At 37.6% G+C, this 22,796-nt stretch overlaps 1 protein-coding gene across 3 annotated transcripts in view; it reads right to left on the reverse strand.

Moving 5' to 3' along the window:
- Window positions 1–7,071: 7,071 nt before the first annotated feature.
- The window catches only part of LOC131078578 (exonuclease 1), a 63,847-nt gene continuing 48,122 nt past the window's right edge, over window positions 7,072–22,796 (reverse strand). Inside the window, exons 8-13 of one of the 3 annotated variants that reach the window (XM_058016314.2) lie at window positions 10,567–10,622; window positions 10,180–10,277; window positions 9,976–10,068; window positions 9,625–9,832; window positions 9,167–9,236; window positions 7,072–7,387 (exon numbers count right to left, since the gene is read on the reverse strand). In XM_058016314.2, the coding sequence (XP_057872297.2) occupies window positions 7,275–7,387; window positions 9,167–9,236; window positions 9,625–9,832; window positions 9,976–10,068; window positions 10,180–10,277; window positions 10,567–10,622 (638 nt within the window). In that variant the 3' untranslated portion in view covers window positions 7,072–7,274. Of the gene's footprint in view, window positions 7,388–9,166; window positions 9,237–9,624; window positions 9,833–9,975; window positions 10,069–10,179; window positions 10,278–10,566; window positions 10,668–22,796 lie in introns of all 3 variants that reach the window. The other 2 variants (XM_058016313.2, XM_058016312.2) reach the window with 2 other exon arrangements.

Raw genomic sequence — 22,796 nt, forward strand, 5'->3', positions numbered from 1 at the left:
GTTGGACATAGGTATCGGAATAACAATACCGAACTGATAAATCAACATTGGACACTGATATCAGAATAACAATTCCGAACATGACTCCTTGATCACCCATCAGAATAACTCGTCAAGGCGGAGCAACAATTTTAAGTAATCCCGATAGAACAAACTACCCCAATGTCGTGTATTTTGGTATAGCTATATCGAACAAGACATGTGGATGTCTATTGGAATAGCCCATCAAAGTTAGTTGAATAGTATTTTGCAATCCCGATAGAATATATTATCCCGATGTCAACAATGACAACAGTATTAGGTAAACTATCCCGATGACAATAATATGACAACTTTTGAACAATGACACTTCATCGGTTTAACTATCGCGATGACCGTAATGGCAACTTTTTGAGCAACTTTACAAATTTGCAAATCATCACTCCAAATTAGACATACAGACCTGAAAAACATGAAATAACATTACAAATGGTCTCAACAGACCTTATTGAATCAAAATGGACCTAACCCTAACTCCTAAGACTCACAACACCTAATTGACATATTGACTAGACTCCAAGTGCTCCTGCACCACATGTAGATCAAGCAAGATCACCAGCTCTATGCCAAGCCTTCCAAGTGTTTTTTTGTATCAAAGAGGTGGAGTACATGGGACACAAAGTGTCACATGGAGTAAAGATTGATCCTAAAAAAATTAAGGCTATCACAAAATAGTTTGTACCAAAAACCATGAAGAAATTGAGACAATTTATTGGATTGATTGGATATTATAGAAGATTTGTGAAGAAATACGTCCATATAGAAGCACCCCTTACAACTTTATTGAAGGAGGATTCTTTTTAGTGGAATGGATTAGCTAATACATCATCTAAGAGATTGAAGGAGGTCATGTGTGCTACTCCAGACTTCAAGGATTTCATTATGTAGTGTAATGCTTCAAGTAATGGTATAAGAGTAGTTTTCATGCATGATTGCAGCATAATACTCTTAAGAATTATCGATTGAAGGGTAAAAATCAGCTCAACCACCTTTATGAGAAAGAAATGTTAGTCGTTCTTCATGTAGTAAAACAATGACAGTTGTATCTAATGGGCAGACACTTCAAAGTGATGATTGGTCATGGTAGCCTAAAATATTTTTTGAAGCAAAGATTATCTTTTGAAGGGCAACAAAAATGGGTCATTAAGATGTTGGGGTGTGACTTCTAGATTATATACAAGAAAGGTAAGGATAATATTGTGGTAGATGCATTATCTAGGAAGGATAAGAAGGATGAAGCATTATTATATGTCTAATTTTAATATTACAAGCAAATTGGATAGAAGAAGACAAATCAAAGTGGCAAAACGGTGTTGCCACAAGGAATCTCATTCAACAATTGCAGATTGATCCTAGTAATTCGGATTTTTTTTTGGGAAAGGTGATGCTTTGTAGTATAAAGAGTGACTATACCTATGCAAAAACTCCTTTCTCAAACAAAAGATTCTCGCAAAGCTTCATGTGTCTCCAATTGGCTATCATTCAAGACTTTTAAAGGCATGTCATCAAATCAAGCAAGACTTCTTTTGGGAAGGGCTAAAAGGGGATGTTCAAAAATTTGTGGTAGAATATTTGGTTTGGTAAAGAAACAAAGAAGAGACAATTAAGACACCCAATATTTTGCAGCCCTTAGTTATTCCTAGTCGGCAGAAGTGTCATCATGATAGTAGTAGATTGCCTCACCAAATATGCCCATTTTATTAAATTATCTCATCATTTTATAAAAGCATAGTGGCAAAAGCATTTATGAAGAATGTTCAAAAGTAACATGGTACTTCCAAGGTTATTGATCCTTATTTTACTAGTATTTTTTTAAGGATCAATAACCTTGGAAGTACCATAATCAATAACAATAACAATTACTTAACAATAACAATTACTTAACAATAACAATTACTTAACAATATGCTGATTTTAGAAGGTAATGACAGAATTCAAAGTAATGAAAAAAATCAAAGAATATGCTGATTTTAGAAGGTATTAATTAACAAATTCAGAAAGTGGGAATCAAGTGAAGACAATGAAATGTCAGTCAACGAACATGTAATGGTTAAACAGATTGCAGTTTTCTATTTTAATTTAAAATACATTGTCAAGACTGTGAGTATTCTTAATGCCACCTTCCAGTTTTCCTATTAAGCAATGAATAGGTGGTGGAATGAAATGGCTAGAAGGCGGTGGAGGTAGCATCATGAGCAGAATCAATCCAAGTATGGAAAATTAAAAAAAACATCAGCCTATTAAATATAGAAAAGCTATGTAATGAATGGGGCTAAATATATTAAAGGAAAAAGAGGGAGCTACAACATGGGGAGGAGAGAGTAGGCAGTAACCCTAAGTAAAAGGGGAAGTTTGTGTGGTTGCAGAGAGAGGTGGTGGTAGCATTTTTGGGAGTGAAAGGAATGGTTTTGGAAAAACAGAGTTTTCTTTGGAAAGAAAAGAAGGAACGTCAAGATCTTTGGAAGGATGGAAGACTGGGCATAGTTATTTGGTGGGAGAGATGGAATGCATGTATTTGCAGGTTATTGAAAGTGTTTGTAGCAGAAAATTGGCTGAGAGTTTGCAGAGTTTTATTGCAGGTTGGAGGGGTTAGAGGCTTGAAAATGAGAGTGTCTTGTTGGAGCCAACTTTTGTAGTTGTTATTGTTTGTTTCTTTTGTTTTTGTTGATCATTCTAATTTTAGAATCCTTGTTATATTCATCAGAATATGATGTTGCAATATCTTTGTAATCTGATTTGTAAGAGTTTTTGAAACTCATTTGGGGAATCTGGAATAGAAGAATAAATTGTGTTACAAATTTTAATGGTGTCTTCTTAATTTTTCTGAGTATTCATTAGTGTTGGTTGGGTGACTTGAAGAGTAAAGTTTGGTGTTGTCTTTGTCCCACTGCATCAGTGGTATCAGAGCCAAAAGATTCTAAGCATGCAAACAGATTCGTCGAAGTGAAGCAGTTTGCACCGAGACCTGAGGATTGGATTGTGTGAGAGATTTGTTGCATGTGTACATGCAGCTTGCAAGAGAAAGTTTTTAGACGGTTTGAGGAGTTTAGGCTCCTGTAGGTGTAAACAAATCGTCGAATGTGAGGCAGTTTACATGTGCAAGATAGAGGGTTTGAAGATTTGAGTAGTAAATATAAGATCAAGGTAAAGTAAGTATTTGAAGGGAATAGATGTGAGCCCAAGAGTCTGGATTTTGGACTTAGAAGAAAGAATCAATCTTTGTAGATTTCATAAACAGATAATAGAGATAAGAAAAATAGCATGTATGATTGATGAGATAGAAGAAACAATGGAAGGGGATTTTGGAATTTTGATTAAAAAACATAGCAATGTTGGAAAAGAGGAGGAGAAGATCAATGAAAAGAATAAGATTGCAAATATGAAAGAGATGGTGCAAAATGGGATGAAGGATCTCATGAACAGAGTGTCAATATTGTCAGAGCTAATCAGAAATAAGGATAGAATTTCATAGTTTAGTTTAGAGGAAACTAGAGAGGGAAGTGAGAGCTATCTTGAAGAGGTAACAACATCAAGTGTTGCGGATTTGAGCAATGCAGCAGAGAGCGATAATGACATCATATTTGGTCATAGGTTTGAAGATGCCGGTGTGATTGAAGAAATGCCTGAAGAAGGCAAAGGTATAGAAGACACAACAGTTTTTGTGGCAAGCCAAGAAGATACTCAAGATGTAGAAGCTAAGATGATGCACTTCGAGGGACCCTTGTTTGATGAGCAAATTAATGAAGATGAGGATGTCATCTTGAAAGAGGAGATTAGAAGAATCAATAGCTTCTTGGAAGGTGAACTTGAGAAGAAGGGAGATATTGCAGTAAAAAAGGAATGTGTTGGTTTTGCTAAAGCTAACCAAGAAGATGTTGAAAAAGATGACTTGTCGATCGGTATTGAAGCAGTTGACAAAGAAAGGGATGAATTGATTCCAAGTAGGACAAAGGTTGCCACAAAAGGTGAGGTTGAATCAAACCTTATTGATTTCTTTCATATGAATGAAACTAAAAAGGTAGAGGGCATAATTGCAATAGTTGATGACTTTGTCAATGTCAAATTTGAGAAGCTTGATTAGGAGGTAATTTTTTTAAAATTTTGTAATAAAGAATTTGAGATGGATCTATGTGCTGAAGTAAGTGAAAAAGAAGATTGTGTGGTGACAAGGTGGAATAAAGATGTTGCATATCTATTTGTGGGAGTTGTGAGATTGTGTAGGTGAAACTTGGTGGAGGTGGTCGGTTCGTGGTGGATTGAAATCCACAAAAGAGGGGAAGAGTAGAGAGGATATTTGGTGGAGAAGATTAGTTGATGGTGGGTTGGATCCCACGAAGGAAATGAAGAGAGGAAAGAACCATTGGTGGAGGTGGATGGCACATGGTGGATGCCAATCCATGAGAGGAGTCAAGAGTGGTAAGCAAAGTTGCGGGAGGAGGGTGACAGTTGTTCCTGCAAGATGCTGGAAGAAGAGGAAAAAGAACTAGTTTCGTGTACAATTGTCACAATGATGGAGTTCGTTGCAGATTGTTTGTGATCTCAAAGGGTGATTCTATCACTCAACTCCACTTTTGTGAGCCTATGCTCACAAACTTTCTACTGGGTGCGTCTGATGCAGGAGCATCCTACATACCGTGCCAAAATGGGAGCATCTGAAATAGGTTATAGGTATCCATTTAATATTAATGTGAAGAGTCATTCTCTAGCAGCTAGAAATGCAGAGCTACAACCCATACAAAGGAAAAGTAACAGCAAAATTCAAAGAATATACTGAGTTTAGAAGGTATTAATTAACAAAGTTAGAAAGTGGGAATCAAGTGAAGACAATGAAATACCAATCAAAGAACATACAAGGATTAAACAGATTACAGTTTTCTATTTTAATTTGAAATACATTGTCAAGACTCTGAGTATTCTTAATGCCACCTTCCAATTTTCCCATTAAGCAGTGAATAGGTGGTGGAATGAAACGGCTAGAAGCCAGTGGAGGTAGCATTATGAGCGGAATCAATCCCAAGTATGGAAAACAAAATAACATCAACCCATTAAATATAAAAGAGGTATGTAACGAATGGGGCTGAATATATTAAAAGGAAAAAGAGGGAGCTGCAACGTATGGAGGAAAGAGTAGGCAGCAACCTAGAGTAAAAGGGGAAGTTTGTGTGGCTGCAAAGAGAGGTGGTGGTAGCATTTTTGGGAGTGAAAGGGATGGTGTTGCAAAAAAGAGTTTTATTTGGAAAGAAAAGAAGGAACTTCAAGATCTTTGGAAGGAAGACTGGGCATTGTTATTTGTTGGGAGTGATGGAATGCATGTATTTGCAGGTTATTGATTTGTAATAGAAAATTGGCTAAAAGTTTGCAAAGTTTTGTTGCAACTTGCAAGGGTTAGAGGCTTGAAAATGAGAGTGTTTTGTTGGAGCCAACTTTTGTAGTTGATATTGTTTGTTTCTTTTGTTTTTGGTGATCATTCTGATTTTAGAATTTTCGTTATATTCATCAACATATGATGCTGCAATATCTCTGTAGTCTGATTTGTAAGAGTTTTTGAAACTCATTTGGAGAATTTGGAATAGAAGAATAAATTGTGTTGCAGATTTTAATGGTTTGGTGATGGTTGGGTGACTTTAAGAGTGTAGTTTGGTGTTGTCTTTGTTGCCCTACATCATATTTTTATTTAGTTTTTAGGTCAACATAAAGCTCGTAGATGTTATTTTGTAAGTCAGTTTGGGTGATATCCTAGGCATAAGTTGGGTATATATAGGAGGTAGTAAGTTTTTTTTAAACATCAAACTATGAATTATGTTCTCATTGGAGAAATTAAAGGTTTGGCTTCTCAAAATGCTTGCTTCTCCTAGTTATTATCAAATATTTTAACATATTCCATATTATATTCTTCTCATGTACAAGTTATTTCATTACAATATAGGTAATTGTATGTGGGCTAGTTTATTTGAAGTATTACAAATAAGTACAAAAATTAAATGGAAAATACATGTACTTAAATCTACGACCAAAGAATGGATGATCCATGCAAAGCTTGAAGAACTTGTGGTGTCTTGAGATTTGGAATGAAGCATCATGGTCTATTATTTGCCTCAAGAGAATAATAGTGTCTACTCCAAATGGAGTTAAGTATGGATATCAAGGCCAAGTCTACCTAATATTTTAGGTACCTCTACTTCATGTTTCACGTCATTCATCTCTATTTCTTTTAAGTAAAGGCTTGACCTAATATTTTACATATCTCTACTTCATGTTTCACCTCATTCATCTCTATTTATTTTGCCTTTACTTATATTTGGGGACGGAGAACATTTAAGAATGCCTTGGAGGACTATCATTGGTGTCACAAGGGAACATATTCTCCTAAGTCATTCCCCAAAAACTTGAGCAAACGATCAAAGACAACACTCTTCAAATGCATAGGCTCCTTAGAAAGCTCATGCAGATTTAGATTCCTTTTAAGTGCACCAATTAAAGTGTTGTAAAGTGAGCAAATAAAGCTTGAAAGAATGGGAGATTTGAAATAATCTAATTGAATGTCTTTCAATAAAAATACATAACAAAATATTGCACAGATATATGCTTAGTCAACTCTAGGTAGTAAAGATTCAGACATAAAATTTGAATTTTTTAAATATTAAAGTCAAATCTGCAAGTGCAAGCTCAATTCCATGGATGCAAAGTCAGCCTATCAAATTCTAAAAGCCACTTAATTCAGGTCTTATTGCAATTTAAAAGTTATGATCACAACAATGAACAGCTATATTTTGGCCAACAAGACAATATGGTGGCAGTCAAAATATAAATGAAATATGTAAGGATAAGAGCATGGATAAAGATAATAAATGAAGAATCTATGAGAATGTGGACAAATATGAATAAAACAGAACAAGGATATAGAAACGTACATAAATGAAAGAATAACAACATAGGTTAAAAGAGCCTGACTTACACAAAATTGAACCGTCCAGAAAACATTCTCTCGTTAAATAAATAATTAAAAATAAAAATTTCACCATTACAAAGAGCTAAATGCAAACGTAATAGACAAATGATCTAACAATAACCACGGTAAAATCAAACTTCCTTCGTATTACAAAGAAAACTAGAGAGCAAGTATTGAAGGAGAAAATACAATTAGAAATTTTCTCCTTAATGGTATAACTAATACTCCATTATCTGTCGGTTTGTGGTCAAGAACAAGTGTGACACACTGCCACAACGACCCAAATTCAAAACCCAGTAAGCATGCCCCTACTTGACAATGCAAAATTGTGAGAAATGGTCACATTAACCTTTACTGGGAGAGGAATCCCTGCTCGCCAATAGTTGAACGACTGTTTACCTGAATAAAAGAATAAAAGAAACAGAAATATTAATCAAACATATCCATGTTTCCACTATATTGATGCATGACTTTCAAAGATAACGAAAGCAAGGGCGAATGAACTCGTCTTAGAATGCAATATTTCATTCTATGCAGTCTCCAAATAATGAATCTAGAATAGAATGGTAATAATGAGAGGCCTTGAATTAGCACGCCATTGGAAACTGCAAATAAGTATGATTAATTTATTAGCAATCATTTAATAATGTATGCCAAAGTCTTAGAGAAGCCATAGTAGTTATATTGAAATTTATCACTTACAGGAACTAACACAACTAAGCATAGCAGTCCATCATCCCTATGGGATATGAGATATTGTTGATTTCAACAATAAACTAGCTTGAACTAGCACTCGTTACTGTATTTCTATGGTCATCAAACATATTAATGAAGCAGAACATCCAAAATATTGTCCGTCTCTAACCAAAGTAGCTAAGAAATTCATACAAAGACAACGGAGCTAAGGTGAGTACTGGTATGCCAATGTAGAGTAATATATATGATATAATCCAATCATGTAAGAATGTAAATGAATTGGCAATCTAGACATTATTCAATTTTCTAAGGCACATAACCTGCCAAGTGGCAAGACAGGACTTGCTGCCCTGTTAATTATGAGGCCGGTTTTAAGCAGGACATCACCAGATGACACTCTGCAAGTACAGGGTGAATTTTGTGTCATGCTAACTTTATAGCATACCGTTCCAAGTTCCTAAACGAAAAAAGCTTGAGATGAATCCAACATAAGTTCATCCATAAATGCTCTAATGTGCCTACCAACATCCCAGGCATTGATGTACATGATGTCACCTGCAGGTCACCTACCTAAATCTGATTTCCAGAAGCACTGAGCACCTGCATATTGATTCATTGACATCAATTATATTTATTTTTTTTGTGACTAAATGTCACTGTTCTTTGAAGTTATATTTCCGGTACCAGATTTGTTGCTTCTGCTGCTGCTTTTAGGGCTTGATGTGAAATAATTTTTGCCTAGAAGAAGTTGGAGGTGCTAAGGAAACTAAAGAAGCTACTTCAATACTTTTAGAATTAACTCTTTTTACATAGCTGGGTGGTTGGCACATGCACTGCTCATTCCATCACTTGTGTGCTGTATTAGGGACGGAGCCACAATACAAACAACTTCAGGACCGACTAAAGTTCCATACAGATGAAAATCATCTTCATCAAATAAAAATATTATGGGTTAGATTGTTTCTGGAATTTGAAGTTTAGACAAGAATTGAGTCAGCATATGTCAATTGTAATTACTTTCATGCCTTGAGTTATACTTGTTTTAAGCTATTTTGGAAAAAAGGTAGCAACAGAACCAATCTGAGAAGTATTATTTGCTGAAACTCTTTGAAGAGCAACAAAATTATCGACTCTTTCTTTTGACATCTTGAAGTTGAAAGAATCGTTGGTTAGAATCGTGGAAAGAAAACCATTTCTGTTTGTTGACATTCCAAACACCCCATTGTTACCCATTTTGTTACTACTATAAGATCAATTGGAAGGAAGGATTGACTCAAGGCATGAATTCATCCATTACTCAGAAATGCATCACTATAGCTCTATTGAAATATCAAATCCTATTACTCTGTTAATAACAGTTGGTTTCTGTGACTTCCTTAAAAGTTCTAACTCCTTTTGCATCAATATATCAAGCATGTTACAGAGACGCTTAGAATTTCTGTAATTTGACTTGAGAAATACATGAAGCAAAATTGAACTTACCTTGATTCTTGTATGTTGTATGACTCAACTTTTGTGAAATCTTCTCTCCGGTTCTGATAGAAATTGTATCCTGGAAGTCAACAAAAAGAAAGACATTGAAAAGTTATAAAAATGAATATATGAATATAACCAAATTTTATATCTCATGGGGTTCGTGAAATATGTAAATGGAATGCATGGCATTTCATTTATATGCAAATAAGCTTTTAGAGATTAAGGAATTTCTAGTTGTAGAATTGTCAGTAACTTGGTATGAATCTTTAACCATGAAATACAAAATGAACTCTGAAATGTTGAAATGTAAGAATGCATCCTGAAAATAGCTCAGATGTTACCAATTGAATCAGACACATTAAAATCATGATGAAACCATACAATCATACATGTACAAATGGAGTGACTGCATATCCATTTGCATGATAAATATAGGACAAGTGTTCCATTAGCAAACCACTTACTTTCTCATTCTGAGAAATCAAGACAAATGGACTGGAATCACTTTCGCTCTGCAATCCCCTTGACTGATTCTGCAAGGTAACTCTCTGATTCGTAAAGAGTATCCCATGTTCTTGTGAAGTAACTTGTGGAAACTTATCAAAATATTCCATTGATAGAGGATCGATTCGCCCTTCAGCAATAGCAATTACCACTAAAGGAGACAATTCTCTGAATGCCTGTCATGGGAAAATTTAAACTTCTGCAATTTTGAAACATCTTTGCAAGTAGTTTACATCTCTCAGCATTTCAATTTATTGTTTACACGTGCTGAAGTGGGAAAAAAAAATCAAATCAAACTGGGTTAAGGATACGGCCCAAGGAAGTCAAGGTTACCCTCAAACGCTTCTAAAAACCCTTCTTGTACTGGCCTCAGAAATGAAAGACGTCTCAGATTAGGGTCATATCTGTCAAGAAAAAACATTGCTTTTGTATTTGAAAATTGAAATCAATATCAAAAATCCTTTTGCAGTATAAACAGAAGGCTTTATCAAAATAAAAACAGCTAGAAAAATTACACTCTTGCATGACGAAAAACAGCGAGTGTCTCTTTGAAAGAATTGATGTAACCTTCAGGTATCTGACCCTTTTTCTTAAGTCGCAATGCAGAAAGAACCTGTGTAGGAAAAAAAAAATTATACAAACACTTGATTTCTCTCACCAATAACCATCTTGCATTACACTCAAAGCCACAAAGGGATGAGAATTCCTAGAAATTTACTCTGAAACTTCATATGAACCTATTCAGAGTACTCTATGACAGATCGAGCAACGATGCCAAACAGATAATATCAGAAAAGTATATCAATGTTTGGTCCTTGAAACTAAAAATATAAAAAATCCAAATTATAACTTTTCTCTGCAAAATAATGGTTTCAGTATTTCATTTAAATTTGATGACATACCTGATCTAAATTTTTGTACTGGGATACCAAGGAATGTGATCGCTTGATTCCAATGCCTGTGATAGATGAAAGGTAATCACAACCTGCAAGGACACACATGCCTGAAAGACACAAAATATCACAAAAATTACCTAACATATATTTGTAGAAGTGGAAATTGCTTGCTTTGTTCTCCATCATCCAGATATGAAACTAGATGGCACTAATAAAAGCTAACTGGCAAAAGCAGCATTACCCTAGTATGCCTTATTGAAAATTGCTCTTTTAACTTTGTCAGGTTGTAGCCCCCATTATGCCCTTTGAATTTGCATATCTTACCAAATTAACAGTGCCCAGTAAACACGCTTCAAACAAACTTTTCAACAACAGAAAACAACACTCAATATCAAGACCATCCTCATACGCTTATCGAAAAGTTATTCAAACACCATTATTGTCAACAATTCAGCAATATAAATTTTACCTCAACTTTGTTGAATATGAAAGAATTTCTTTAAACTGAATTGAGTATCGTCGACTTCAAATTGATTGACTCTAATTTCTTCTTGTCATTTACACAGTATAAAATTAAATGTGTTTGTATGTTGTTCGGTAAATATATGCAAATGTCACAAATATGTCAAATACTATTCTTTCCCTATTCTTTACAATTCTTTTATCAGGTATAGAAGGTAACAAAATTGGGATTTTACTTTCACAGGAAAGAAAGGTATTTTTAAGTGGTGCATCCCCATTCTCGTTACTGCTGGAGAATTCCCTAGGTCAAGGGAACTGCATTTCTTTTGGTGCAACAGCTGCAGTAGTGCACGCTAGGAGTGCATTTTGTCATGTAAGATCAAGGAGCTCCCATAGTGGCTGTCATTTGAGCATACAATAATGTAATAAGCAGGTCCAAGGATTTGAGCCCTGAGTATCACCAGCTCAAAATCAATTTGCAGTTGCACTATTCAAACATGTGCCACGCACCCTTGATAATTGATATCATTAGGTTTCCCCATGTACAATTTTACCATTTATGTTAAAATAACAATTAGTTAGTTATTGTTAGTGTAGGGTTTTATTTCCTAGTGGGTTATTTATTTTTTCCCTATATTCCTAAGTTTTTTCTACTCTTCTTTTAATCTCGCTTAGGTTAATAAATCATGCTTAATTAGGTGAGTGGTTATGAGGTGTCACCTTCCTACATGTGTGCATCCATTTTCTATCTTGGGAAGATACTTGCTATCTTTAGTCCAAGAGATGGTTGCTCTTGATTGGTCGGTATTGCCACCTCTTCCCTCTCCCTGGTCTATAAAAGCATGCTACCTGGCTTGTATTTTGGATCTCTTGATTTTGCATCCTCTTAATGCTATTTTGCTTCTAGCATTTGCATTACTCTCTTGGAGACTAACTCTATGTTGCTACTTTGATTTCGTATCATTTGCATTCATAGTTTAGATATCTATTCATTTGCACTAGTTTTCTGGGTTTATAATCTTTTCAGATTTTATCATGGTATCAGAGCTTTTCTATGTGCAAGAGTAGATTTTAGTTTCCATATTTGAGAGATTCGGGGGGGGGGGCTAATAAATCTTATTATAGTTTTTCAAAAAACCCAGTATGCTCTTCTCTCGCATCTTCGGATGATCTTGAGAATCAAAAAAGTTTGACGAAATTTTTTTATCGTTGGGGTTTGCACATGTGTTTTATGAAATCTGGGTGATTGCAACATTTCTGGTTATACTGGAAGCATTTGTGGCTGTTCCAACGCGTCCAAGAGGCTTGAGAAAGTCAAATCTGGCTTTCGTTTCACCGAAATCAGAGATCGTCATACACAGTTGCAAAACTGGGGTTTCAAGATCAAATCTGACAACCATCTTGCATATTTGGTGTTTTCAATCAATATTGCAGGTTCCAACATTCCTTCTCTTGACTTTGGTAGCTGATTCAGCCTTTGCATGTCGTTTTTTGGTTGCTGGGGTCGTTTTTTGTATCTAAAGTCGTTCTATTTACACTGGATCTACATCTTCCATACATCAGAAAGAAAAACGCCTTCTGGGTTTTGTTCGCAGCACAAAAAAACCATCTGGGTATCTTTTAGTTTTTGCATGCAGACTGTATATTTTGCAGAAACGCACTCAGAAAGTTACAGCAGGACCCCTCTCCGTTGGCTGTTGCAGTTTTGAAGGCCGTTTTCAAATGCTTCGTTCTTGCTCATACGGACTCCATTTTCCACGAAATTTTTTTTGATTCTGGATATTTTTTCGTGCTCTATGCACTAGTGCAGTCGTTTTTTGATTTTGATGTAGAGATTTTTCCAAAATTGCAGATTCTCAGTCGTGACACTGCACAGTTCTCGTTTTGTGAACTTCAGAGGATCATAACTTTCACATACGACCTCGTATCGAGGTGATTCTTTTTTTGAAAGTGCATGATTTTTCGTGTAGATTGCAGTGGTGCTATTTATTTTTTCTGGATATTGTGCCAAAAGTTCATTCTCAGCATATGCTTTTCATGAGGATTTTGTAATGCATTGAAATCAAGACCACTTAGTATTTCTTGCTAGTGGTAGTTGTAAACGCACTAATATAAAGTGCCAAATCATAATTTATTGGGGGGGTCTTTGATTGAGTGAAAAGGGGGGGGGGGGGGGTTGTCTTGATTGTGTTCTCTTCCTCTCGGCATTTTTTTCTGCACTTCTTCATCATGGATCAAACAATAGTACCTATCCTAACTCCATATAACTACTTTGAGTGGAAATCACGCATGACAATCTACTTAAGGAAAGCTGGATTACATAAGATAACTATGGGGCTTGAAAATGAACCTGCTAAAGATGAAGATAAGCCTAAATGGTTTAACAAATGTGATGAAGCATATGGAACATTGTGTTTGTCTGTTTCTCCTGACTTGCTCTTTCACATTGAGTCTTTAAATTCGCCAAATGAAATCTAGAAAAAGTTAGAAACACTATTTGGCACACAAGATTCAATGAGGGGTCATATGTTGGAAAATGAACTAATTAGTTTAAGTCCAGGCAATTTCAACACAATCCAGGATTTCTTCACTAAATTGAAATCACTAAGGCTGCAGTTAAAACAATGTGGAATTGAAAAGAAAGATGAACAATTGATTCTTAGTATTCTCTCTAAGCTAAATTCAGAATATTCTATGTTTGTTTCTACCTTCTATGCTACTAAGGGTGCACTTGGTACACAATTTACCATGCCATCTCTAGATGATTTTGCTATCTCTCTCACTCGGGAACAGGATAAGCTAATTTAGATGGGCACTCTTAAGTCCTCTAAATCACATGCCCTGGCTGCCAACCAAGGCACAAAAGAACAAAAAGGACAAAGTAGTAATAACAATAGTAAGGATAAGAAACAGAAGAATAGCAAGGAGAAGAAGGATCAGACATCACTTGCTTTAAAAGCAACTAATGAGACCCAATCTTCCAAGGGCGACAAGCCTAAGAAGGAGAAGGTCCAATGTGCCTATTGTAAAAGACCTGGTCATGATGAGCATAAATGTCTGAAGAAACAAATTGATCACTTGACACACATTCTTGAGAAGAATAATATCAGTGTTCCTGAGTCAATTAAACAGAATTCTAGTGAGGAGTCTAACAAGGCAAAAGAAAACAACAAGGGGAAAGGAAAGGGCAAGGCCCTTGTTGCATTTGCTTCTTCACCATCCACTTGGGTTCTTGATTCGGGTGCTTCACACCACATGGCTTCATCTAAGGAAGAATTTGCATCTTTGGAGCCGTGTACTATGCCTTCCATTTTGATGGGTGATGACACTCCTGTTGAGGTGTGTGGGGGAGGGTCTGTTGATGTGAGGGATGGCACATTTGATGATGTTCTTTGTGTGCCCTCATTATCAACTAATCTCCTATCAGTATACCAGATCACTCACACAGGTTTAGGCAAGCGGGTTAAGTTCACTCCTGATTCAGTGGAGATTCGTGAGTTGCACAGTGATTCTACAGTTGCAGTTGGGAGAGCAAATCATCAGTCACGACTCTATTTGTTTTCTCACTTTGCTCCTGATCCTCCTTCGACTGTTTTGCTCACTCATTCCAATGATGTGAGTAGAGTATGGCATGAGTGGTTTGGCCATCTTAACTTCCGCTACTTGCAGCAGCTCAACCAACAGAGTATGGTCACAGGGTTGCCTTCAGTTCAGTTTTCAAGTGGTGTTTGCCAAGGTTGCATACTTGGTAAGCATCCTAAGGAAAAGTTTGATAAAGGAAAGGCATGGAGAGCTTCACAGATACTGGAGTTAGTTCACAGTGATTTGACTGGTCCATTCCAGCACCCTTCATTCAGCAAGGCCAGATATGTCCTCACATTCATTGATGACTTTTCTCGATATACTTGGGTGTACTTTCTCAAACAGAAGTCTGTGGTATTTGATCAATTTCAGGACTTCAAAACTTTTGTAGAGAAGCAATCCAAGAAAGCCATCAAAGTTTTGCGCACTGACAATGGTGGTGAGTATGTCAACCATCGGGTTGAGAGGTTTTGCACTCCAGAGGGAATTGATTTGCAACATTCAGTTCCATACAATCCTCAGCAGAACGGTGTGGCAGAACGGAAGAATAGGTCCTTGAAGGAAATGGCAAACTGCATGATTCACTCCAGATCTCTTGCACCACAGTATTGGGCAGAGGCCATTAACTGTGCTTGTTATATCCAGAACCGTGTTCCTCACCGAGCCTTGAAGGGAGTCACTCCTTTTGAAGCTTGGAGCGGTCGGAAACCATCAGTTAAGCACTTCCGAGTTTTTGGTTCTCCTGCATGGGCCCACATTCCTGTAGAGAAACGCAAGGCCTTGGATCCGCAAAGCAGACCTTGCATATTTGTAGGTTATCTTGATGGTGTGAAGGGTTATCGGTTGCTCCACCCTACTACACATGAGTTGTTCATTGAGAGGAGTGTTCAGTTTGAGGAGGGCTCTTCGAGCTCACTTTCTACCACTTCTCCAACTCCTTCTACTTTGGCATTGGAGTCACTTGGGATACATGACAGCTCCTCTGATGAGTCAGATTCACCTGAGCAGTCTTCTACCTCTACTTCTGATGCAGAGAGCGATTCAGAGGACTCACGTCCTTCCTCTCCTATTCATCATTCAGAGGTTGATGATTCTCCTCAAAATTCTCCATCTTTCAGTCCACTTTGGGCTAGACAGACCTTGCAATCTGCAGGTGATTGGGTTGGGGATCCATCAGACACCAGGTGGACTCGTTCACAGTTCTAGAGTGCTACACATGTCTTCATTGCTACTGCCTCAAATCCACAGTCTTTTCATGAGGCTTCTGGTATTCCTGAGTGGGATACAGCTATGCAGGAGGAGTATAGTTCCTTAATGAGGAATCACAATTGGGATCTCGTCCCTCTTCCTAAGGGAAGAAAACTTGTTCGATGTAAGTGGATCTATCGGACAAAATTTGCAGCAGATGGGTCGGTTGACAAGTATAAGGCTTGCTTGGTCGCCAAAGGATTCTCCCAGGTTCCTGGGATTGACTACTCTGAGACTTTTGCACCAATTGCTCGAATGAATTCCATCCGACTTGTTGTTGCCATTGTTGCAGCTAATCGTTGGGAAGTGCACCAGATGGATGTGAAGAGTGCTTTTCTTCACGGTGACCTTCAGGAGGAGATCTACATGGAGCAGCCACGGGGGTTCCTTCGGGATTCTTCACTTGTGTGCCGTCTTCGGAAGTCTCTCTATGGCCTCAAACAGGCTCCTCGGGCCTGGTATGCCAAGATGGACTCCTTCCTTCTATCAGTTGGGTTCACTCGGTGCCATTCTGATCCCAATGTCTACATTCTGCAACAGGATGATTCACTCCTATTTTTGGTTTTGTATGTTGATGACTTGCTGATCACAGGGAGTTCATCCACTATTGGGGCTGTCAAAACTGCCCTTCATGACAGGTTTTTGATGACTGACTTGGGCTGTTGCATTACTTTCTCGGGATTGAGATCTACCAGTCTTCTTTTGGGATCACCATCAACCAGTCCAAGTATGCTCTAGATTTGCTCTCGAGGTTTCATATGGCTGATTGTAAGCCTGCTCCGACTCCCTTTCTTTCAGGAGTCAAACTTGAGGCTCAGTGTTCTTCTCCACTTGTTGATGGCACTTTGTACTGACAGCTTGTTGGGAGTCTCATTTATCTGACTCATACGAGACCTGACATTTCATATGTTGTAGGCATGGTCTCTCGATTCATGCAGGAGCCTCATGAGCTGCACTGGAAAGCAGCCAAGAGAATCCTTCACTATATTCAGGGTACTCACAGTTTTGGGATTCACTACGCAGCGGGCATTGAGCTTGACTTGGTGGGCTACACAGATTCAGATTGGGCAGGCGATTCTCAAGATCGCAAGTCTACTTCAAGTTACAGCTTCTCACTTGGTTCAAGTCCTGTTTGTTGGTCGAGCAAGAAGCAGTCTACTATTGCTCTATCTTCTACTGAGGCCGAGTATCGGGGGGCTGTGAATGCCGCCACTGAGGCCATTTGGCTTCAAAATCTCCTCACTGAATTTGGTATCCAGATCAGACGGCCTTCAGTCATATTTTGTGACAACCAGCGTGCCATTCAGATCTCACGGAATCCGGTCCATCATCAGCGAACCAAGATCCACATGCACTACATCCGAGAGCTCATCCATGGCCACATCATCAACCTTCGCTACTGTTCGACTTCCAAGCAGGTTGCTGATATCTTCACCAAACCCTTCACTGAGAGCAAGTTCCTTCATTTGCGAGCTTTGTTGGGGGTGCGGGATGCTTCATCTTCTGGGGGGGCTTCTTCCTCTCACTCGGAGTCCTGACTCTCTCTACTCTTGGGGGGGTCTCTTTTCTCTCTCTTTTTGGGGGAATTTTATGTACATGGGTACCTCATCAGGCTTGATTTGTCGGGACCCATCTCTACATCCACCTAAGCTTCGCTTATGGGGGGGGTGTTAGTGTAGGGTTTTATTTCCTAGTGGGTTATTTATTTTTTCCCTATATTCCTAAGTTTTTTCTACTCTTCTTTTAATCTCGCTTAGGTTAATAAATCATGCTTAATTAGGTGAGTGGTTATGAGGTGTCACCTTCCTACATGTGTGCATCCATTTTCTATCTTGGGAAGATACTTGCTATCTTTAGTCCAAGAGATGGTTGCTCTTGATTGGTCGGTATTGCCACCTCTTCCCTCTCCCTGGTCTATAAAAGCATGCTACCTGGCTTGTATTTTGGATCTCTTGATTTTGCATACTCTTAATGCTATTTTGCTTCTAGCATTTGCATTACTCTCTTGGAGACTAACTTTGTGTTGCTACTTTGATTTCGTATCATTTGCATTCATAGTTTAGATATCTATTCATTTGCACTAGTTTTCTGGGTTTATAATCTTTTCAGATTTTATCAGTTATATGGCTATGATTATTTTCCAAATAAGGCAAATTCATTTTCGTTTGAATGCATGTCAATTCTGTCCTATACATGAATCCTATTTCTCTTTAGAAAAATTATAATATAGTAATATACCAATAGGTCCAATAGTATACTTTTCATATCATGTTGTTTTGGAAACATGATCCTTGAAACATGGTGGGTGGGTGTTTAATTTATTATATTAACGGATAAATAGCGTCACGTTAATGACTGGATTGCTTTGGTTTTTTAATCCCATTTTGAAACAACAAATGTAACGCCCCGCTAAGAAACCCTAGAGGGATAGACTAACATTCCAAAAAGAGTGAAATAATTTTATCATAGAAAAATACACTTTTATTTCCTTAAACTAACACCAATACAATTTGATTACCCAACATGCCTAGATCCACTCTCCGTGGTGTTCTCTCTTAAAACACTATCAGAGGTTCAAGCAAACATGATAGAAACAACACTAAACACATAACTAGGGCCAGCTAAGTCAAACATTCATAATGACCACCAAAAGCTTCAAAAGAAAATAATCCAAGAAGTAAAATTGTCACGATCAACATCAAATAATGAAAAATGCCGGCAATTTCAACAACCAACAACACCAAAAACAAGACAAGTGTCATAAATTAAATGAAAAGAAAAGAGAATTTAGTGGTCATTCCTTCCATAAGAAATTTTGAAAGAGCAATGCTAGCCCCATTATCACAAAACACAATTCATAAGTAAATCAAAGAAATCTCAAAATGAGGTGACCATTTTCAGCCACACCATAGGGAGTAACCGCTACATAACACCCAAGATCACATGTCCTGAGTGCGTTAGAGAATGAATAATAGACACCTTAGGCGATTAGACTAACTACATTCCTTTTAATACCATGTAATCTTTTATACACATTCAACATGCAACGCATAGCTTTATCTTAATCAATACTTATTTTCTATCATGATATGTCCTTCAACTAAATCATATGAACTACCTATAGTATTTATAACTTACTCACCTTACATGAAATCCTAAATGCAATACAAAACATTTTATTTCTTCAACGCAGAATTAACCAACATTCTTTAATGAAAGCCATATAACATTCACTAGTAAGCATTAAATACTTCTATTTAATATCAAATACATTATTTAGTAGCATCTCTATGAATTCTTATATCTAGACAGAGAGGAGAGGAAGAAAATTTGATAGTCAAACAATTCATACATATGCACGTTCACCAACAGGATCATACAAAGATGATTAAATCTTTCCCTATGCATAAACATCATTCATTAAATTCAAAACATCATAGCATAGTATCATGATAAAAGTCATTACAACATAGAGCATCATCCAACCACATAAACAACAAAAAAGCCAACCAAAGTCAAACTAAGTTAAATAGAGTCTGATCAAGGGAGGGGCATTACATCAAATAAATTGCTTATGAAATATAAGAGTAGATGAGAAGCATGCTTTATCAGAAGGAAATTTCTGCAACCTCACAAATTACCATTTTAAAAACCAATGACCTCGACACAATAGGGATCTAATCCCCTTCGATGCAACATTTTTTTCAACGTCTAGGTTTCTTGCATATGGCTAGCCGTTCGCATAGACTTAGCTCCAATTTTACAAGCCTAAATAGCTCTTAGAATATGAAATCTTGCTTGTCCAGCCCAATTTGAGTGACAAATCATAGCTGGTCATTGGGATAAGTAAATATGTTCTTTAAGGTTTTGAGATTCATATGGAAAAGTTGGACCTAGAAGAAGTGGGTATCGTTTTCTCTCCAAGGAGGCCTATTTAAGTAAAGTGCCTTTTCCTTCTTGCTAATTCATTTAAGTGAGATTCTTCAATTCTAGTGTCTTTAGACACAACCAATATTTCTATTTCTTCATCACTTTCTTGCTTTGAGTAGTTACTTGTATAATTAATAGCAAATATTTTGTTATTCTAATATGGTATTAGAAAGGCCACTTTGCCTTGCGAAAGTTGTTGTAAATTCAAAGTGGAGATTGCATGACAAAAGAGCATCACATGAAATTTAAGGCATGACGATGCCAAGTTGTTCTAAAAATTTCAAAATAAGGGAAACTCTTAAGAAGATTGTGTTGGACATTGTTGCTGCTTGGATATGTTGTTGTCATTGATGTCAACATATTCCTAATCCGGTGATTGCAAATTGGTTCATTGTGATTATGGTTTGATGTATGGAGCATCTTTAGTATCACTATATTCTTCTGTATTGGTCTTGGTGATCCGGGAAGCTTAATTGTGTGAAAATCAGAGATGATTCACTGGTAAAAACTTAGTTCATATTAACTGGTAAAGATTACAATTTATAGAAATACAAAACACTGTAGAAATTAATGATATTGCCTACCTCTATCTACCAAATACTGTAGATAAATTAATGAAATCTAACAACCTAAGTTGACCATTAACAATATAAGAAATTATTATTCTAACACCCTCCCTTAATGGTCAATCTATCAAAAACACCAAGCTACCCCCCTGAATTTTACAAATTTATCCGAACTCAAAGACTTGGTGAGAATATCCGCAATCTGATCCGCTGTCGGAACATACTGCAACTAAACTGATCCGTCTTCTACCAGCTTGCGGATGTAGTGACAATGAAGTTCGACATGCTTGGTACGTTCATGGAAGACTGGATTTTTGGCCAATTTGAGCACCCCTTGATTATCAGTATACAAGGGAGAAGGACCTGTTTGTAGCATCTGCATGTCAGAGAGCATCCTTCGAAGCCAAATTGCCTCACATGCGGCCTTGACTATTCCCCAGTATTCGACTTCAGTCAAGGAAAAAACCACGGCCTATTTCTTCTTGCTGCTCCAAGTGACGGCACCAGTACCCAAACTGAATACGTATCTAGAAGTAATTTTTTTGTCATCCACTGATCCTGCCCAATCTGAGTCCGTATAACCAATCAACTTTGGATCGTTGCACCTAGTATACAGAATGCCATAGTCTGAAGTGCCTTTCAAATATCATAACACTCGCTTCGCTGCAATCCAATGATCATCTTTTGTAGCTGTCATGAAGCGAGAGATGTCGCTGACAGCGAAACTGATGTCAACTCTAGTGGCAGTGAGATAGATGAGGCTGCCTACAAATTGTCTGAATTTTGTTTCATCTACTGCAGGTGAATTAGACTTGGCTGATAACTTCAGCCCTTTCTCCATAGGTGTGGAAGCGGGTTTACAATCCTACATTCAAAACTTATCCAGCAAACTGCAGGCATACTTGGACTGTGAAATAAAGATACTGTCATCAGTCTACCACACTTCAACACCTAAGCAATATGGAGAAGCCCCAAATCTGTCATGTCAAAAGCTTGGCACAAGTCCTGTTTGATTGCAGCAATCAAATGTGCCGAATTTCCAGTAATGATCAAGTCATCCACATAGACAACATGAAAAAGGATCTCATCACCGGAAAGTCTGACGTACAAATTAGTGTCAGAGGGACTGCATTGAAAACCATGTTCAACCAAATACTGATCAATCTTGAAGTACCAAGCCCAAGGGGCTTGCTTCAGGCCATAGAGGGCTTTTACCAATCTGCAAACCTGATGTTCCTTACCAGGAACCTTGAAGCCTGAATGTTGAATCATATAAACTTCTTCTTGCAACTCACCGTTGAGGAATGCACTCTTAACATCCATTTGGTGAAGTTTTCATCCAAACTGAGCTGCAATGGTGAGAAGAAGACGAATGGTACTCATCTTGGCAGTAGGAGCAAAAATCTCCTCGTAGTCAATGCCCTCTCACTGTGTAAAACCCCGAGCAACCAATCTGGCCTTGTACTTATCCAAAATACCATCTGCATGATACTTGACTTTGTAAACCCATTTACAGCTGATAGGTTTCTTCCCAAGAGGCAAATCAGAAAGAACCCAAGTGCGATTCTTCATAAAACTATGGTATTCAGTCTCCATAGCCTTTTCCCACTCAGGAATGCCTTTGGCCTCGAAATATGTCTGGGGCTCATGGACGCTGTGAATGTTGGCCATAAGTGCAAAGTTTACTATATTTTGTTGCTTTCTCTTTCTGCGAGCGGATCTGCCCTCAATAAGCTCATCATCATGAAGATCTCCGATAGTCTTAGGCCTGAGGGTAGAAGTACCAACATCTGGCATTGGAGGAACAACATCCCCTCGAGTTTTTGGAATAAAGTCATCTAGATGCAAATCCTGTGGAAAATTAGGTGGTGCTAGATCGATAGATTCCTCATCTTCAGAGTCAAAATGCTCTGAAGCCCTCCCATCATGGGAACCAAGAGGAAGACGAACACCAACATCAAAAGTCTGCATAGACGGAGTCGCGAATAGACCAGGAGTCTCATCAACCACAACATCATGACTGAAAATGAGACGATCTGTCTCCACATCAATCAACCTGTAGGCCTTGTGGTTGTCGCTGTAACCGATGAACATAAGTGTTTCGCTCTTTGAATCTAGCCTAGCACGCTTAGCGTCTGGAATCCATACATAGAACAAGCCATTTCAGTGATGGTGCGATTCCTACGTTCAACGACACCATTCTGCTGAGGGGTGTATGGTGTGGTGAGTTGGCGTTTAATGCCTAGCACGAAATGTAGAGAAGTCATTGGAACAAAATTACCCCCCATTATCTAACCTTAGAGTGATAATCTAAGAACCGGATTCTTTCTCTACTAAGACCTTAAACTGCTGAAATTTACTGAACACATCTGATTTATTTTTCAGAAAATACACCCACATTTTACAACTGAAATCGTCAACAAATAACAAGAAGTACCTGCAACCAGT

This window comes from Cryptomeria japonica, chromosome 3, assembly GCF_030272615.1.
Source record: "Cryptomeria japonica chromosome 3, Sugi_1.0, whole genome shotgun sequence".
Classification (NCBI taxonomy): domain Eukaryota; kingdom Viridiplantae; phylum Streptophyta; class Pinopsida; order Cupressales; family Cupressaceae; genus Cryptomeria; species Cryptomeria japonica.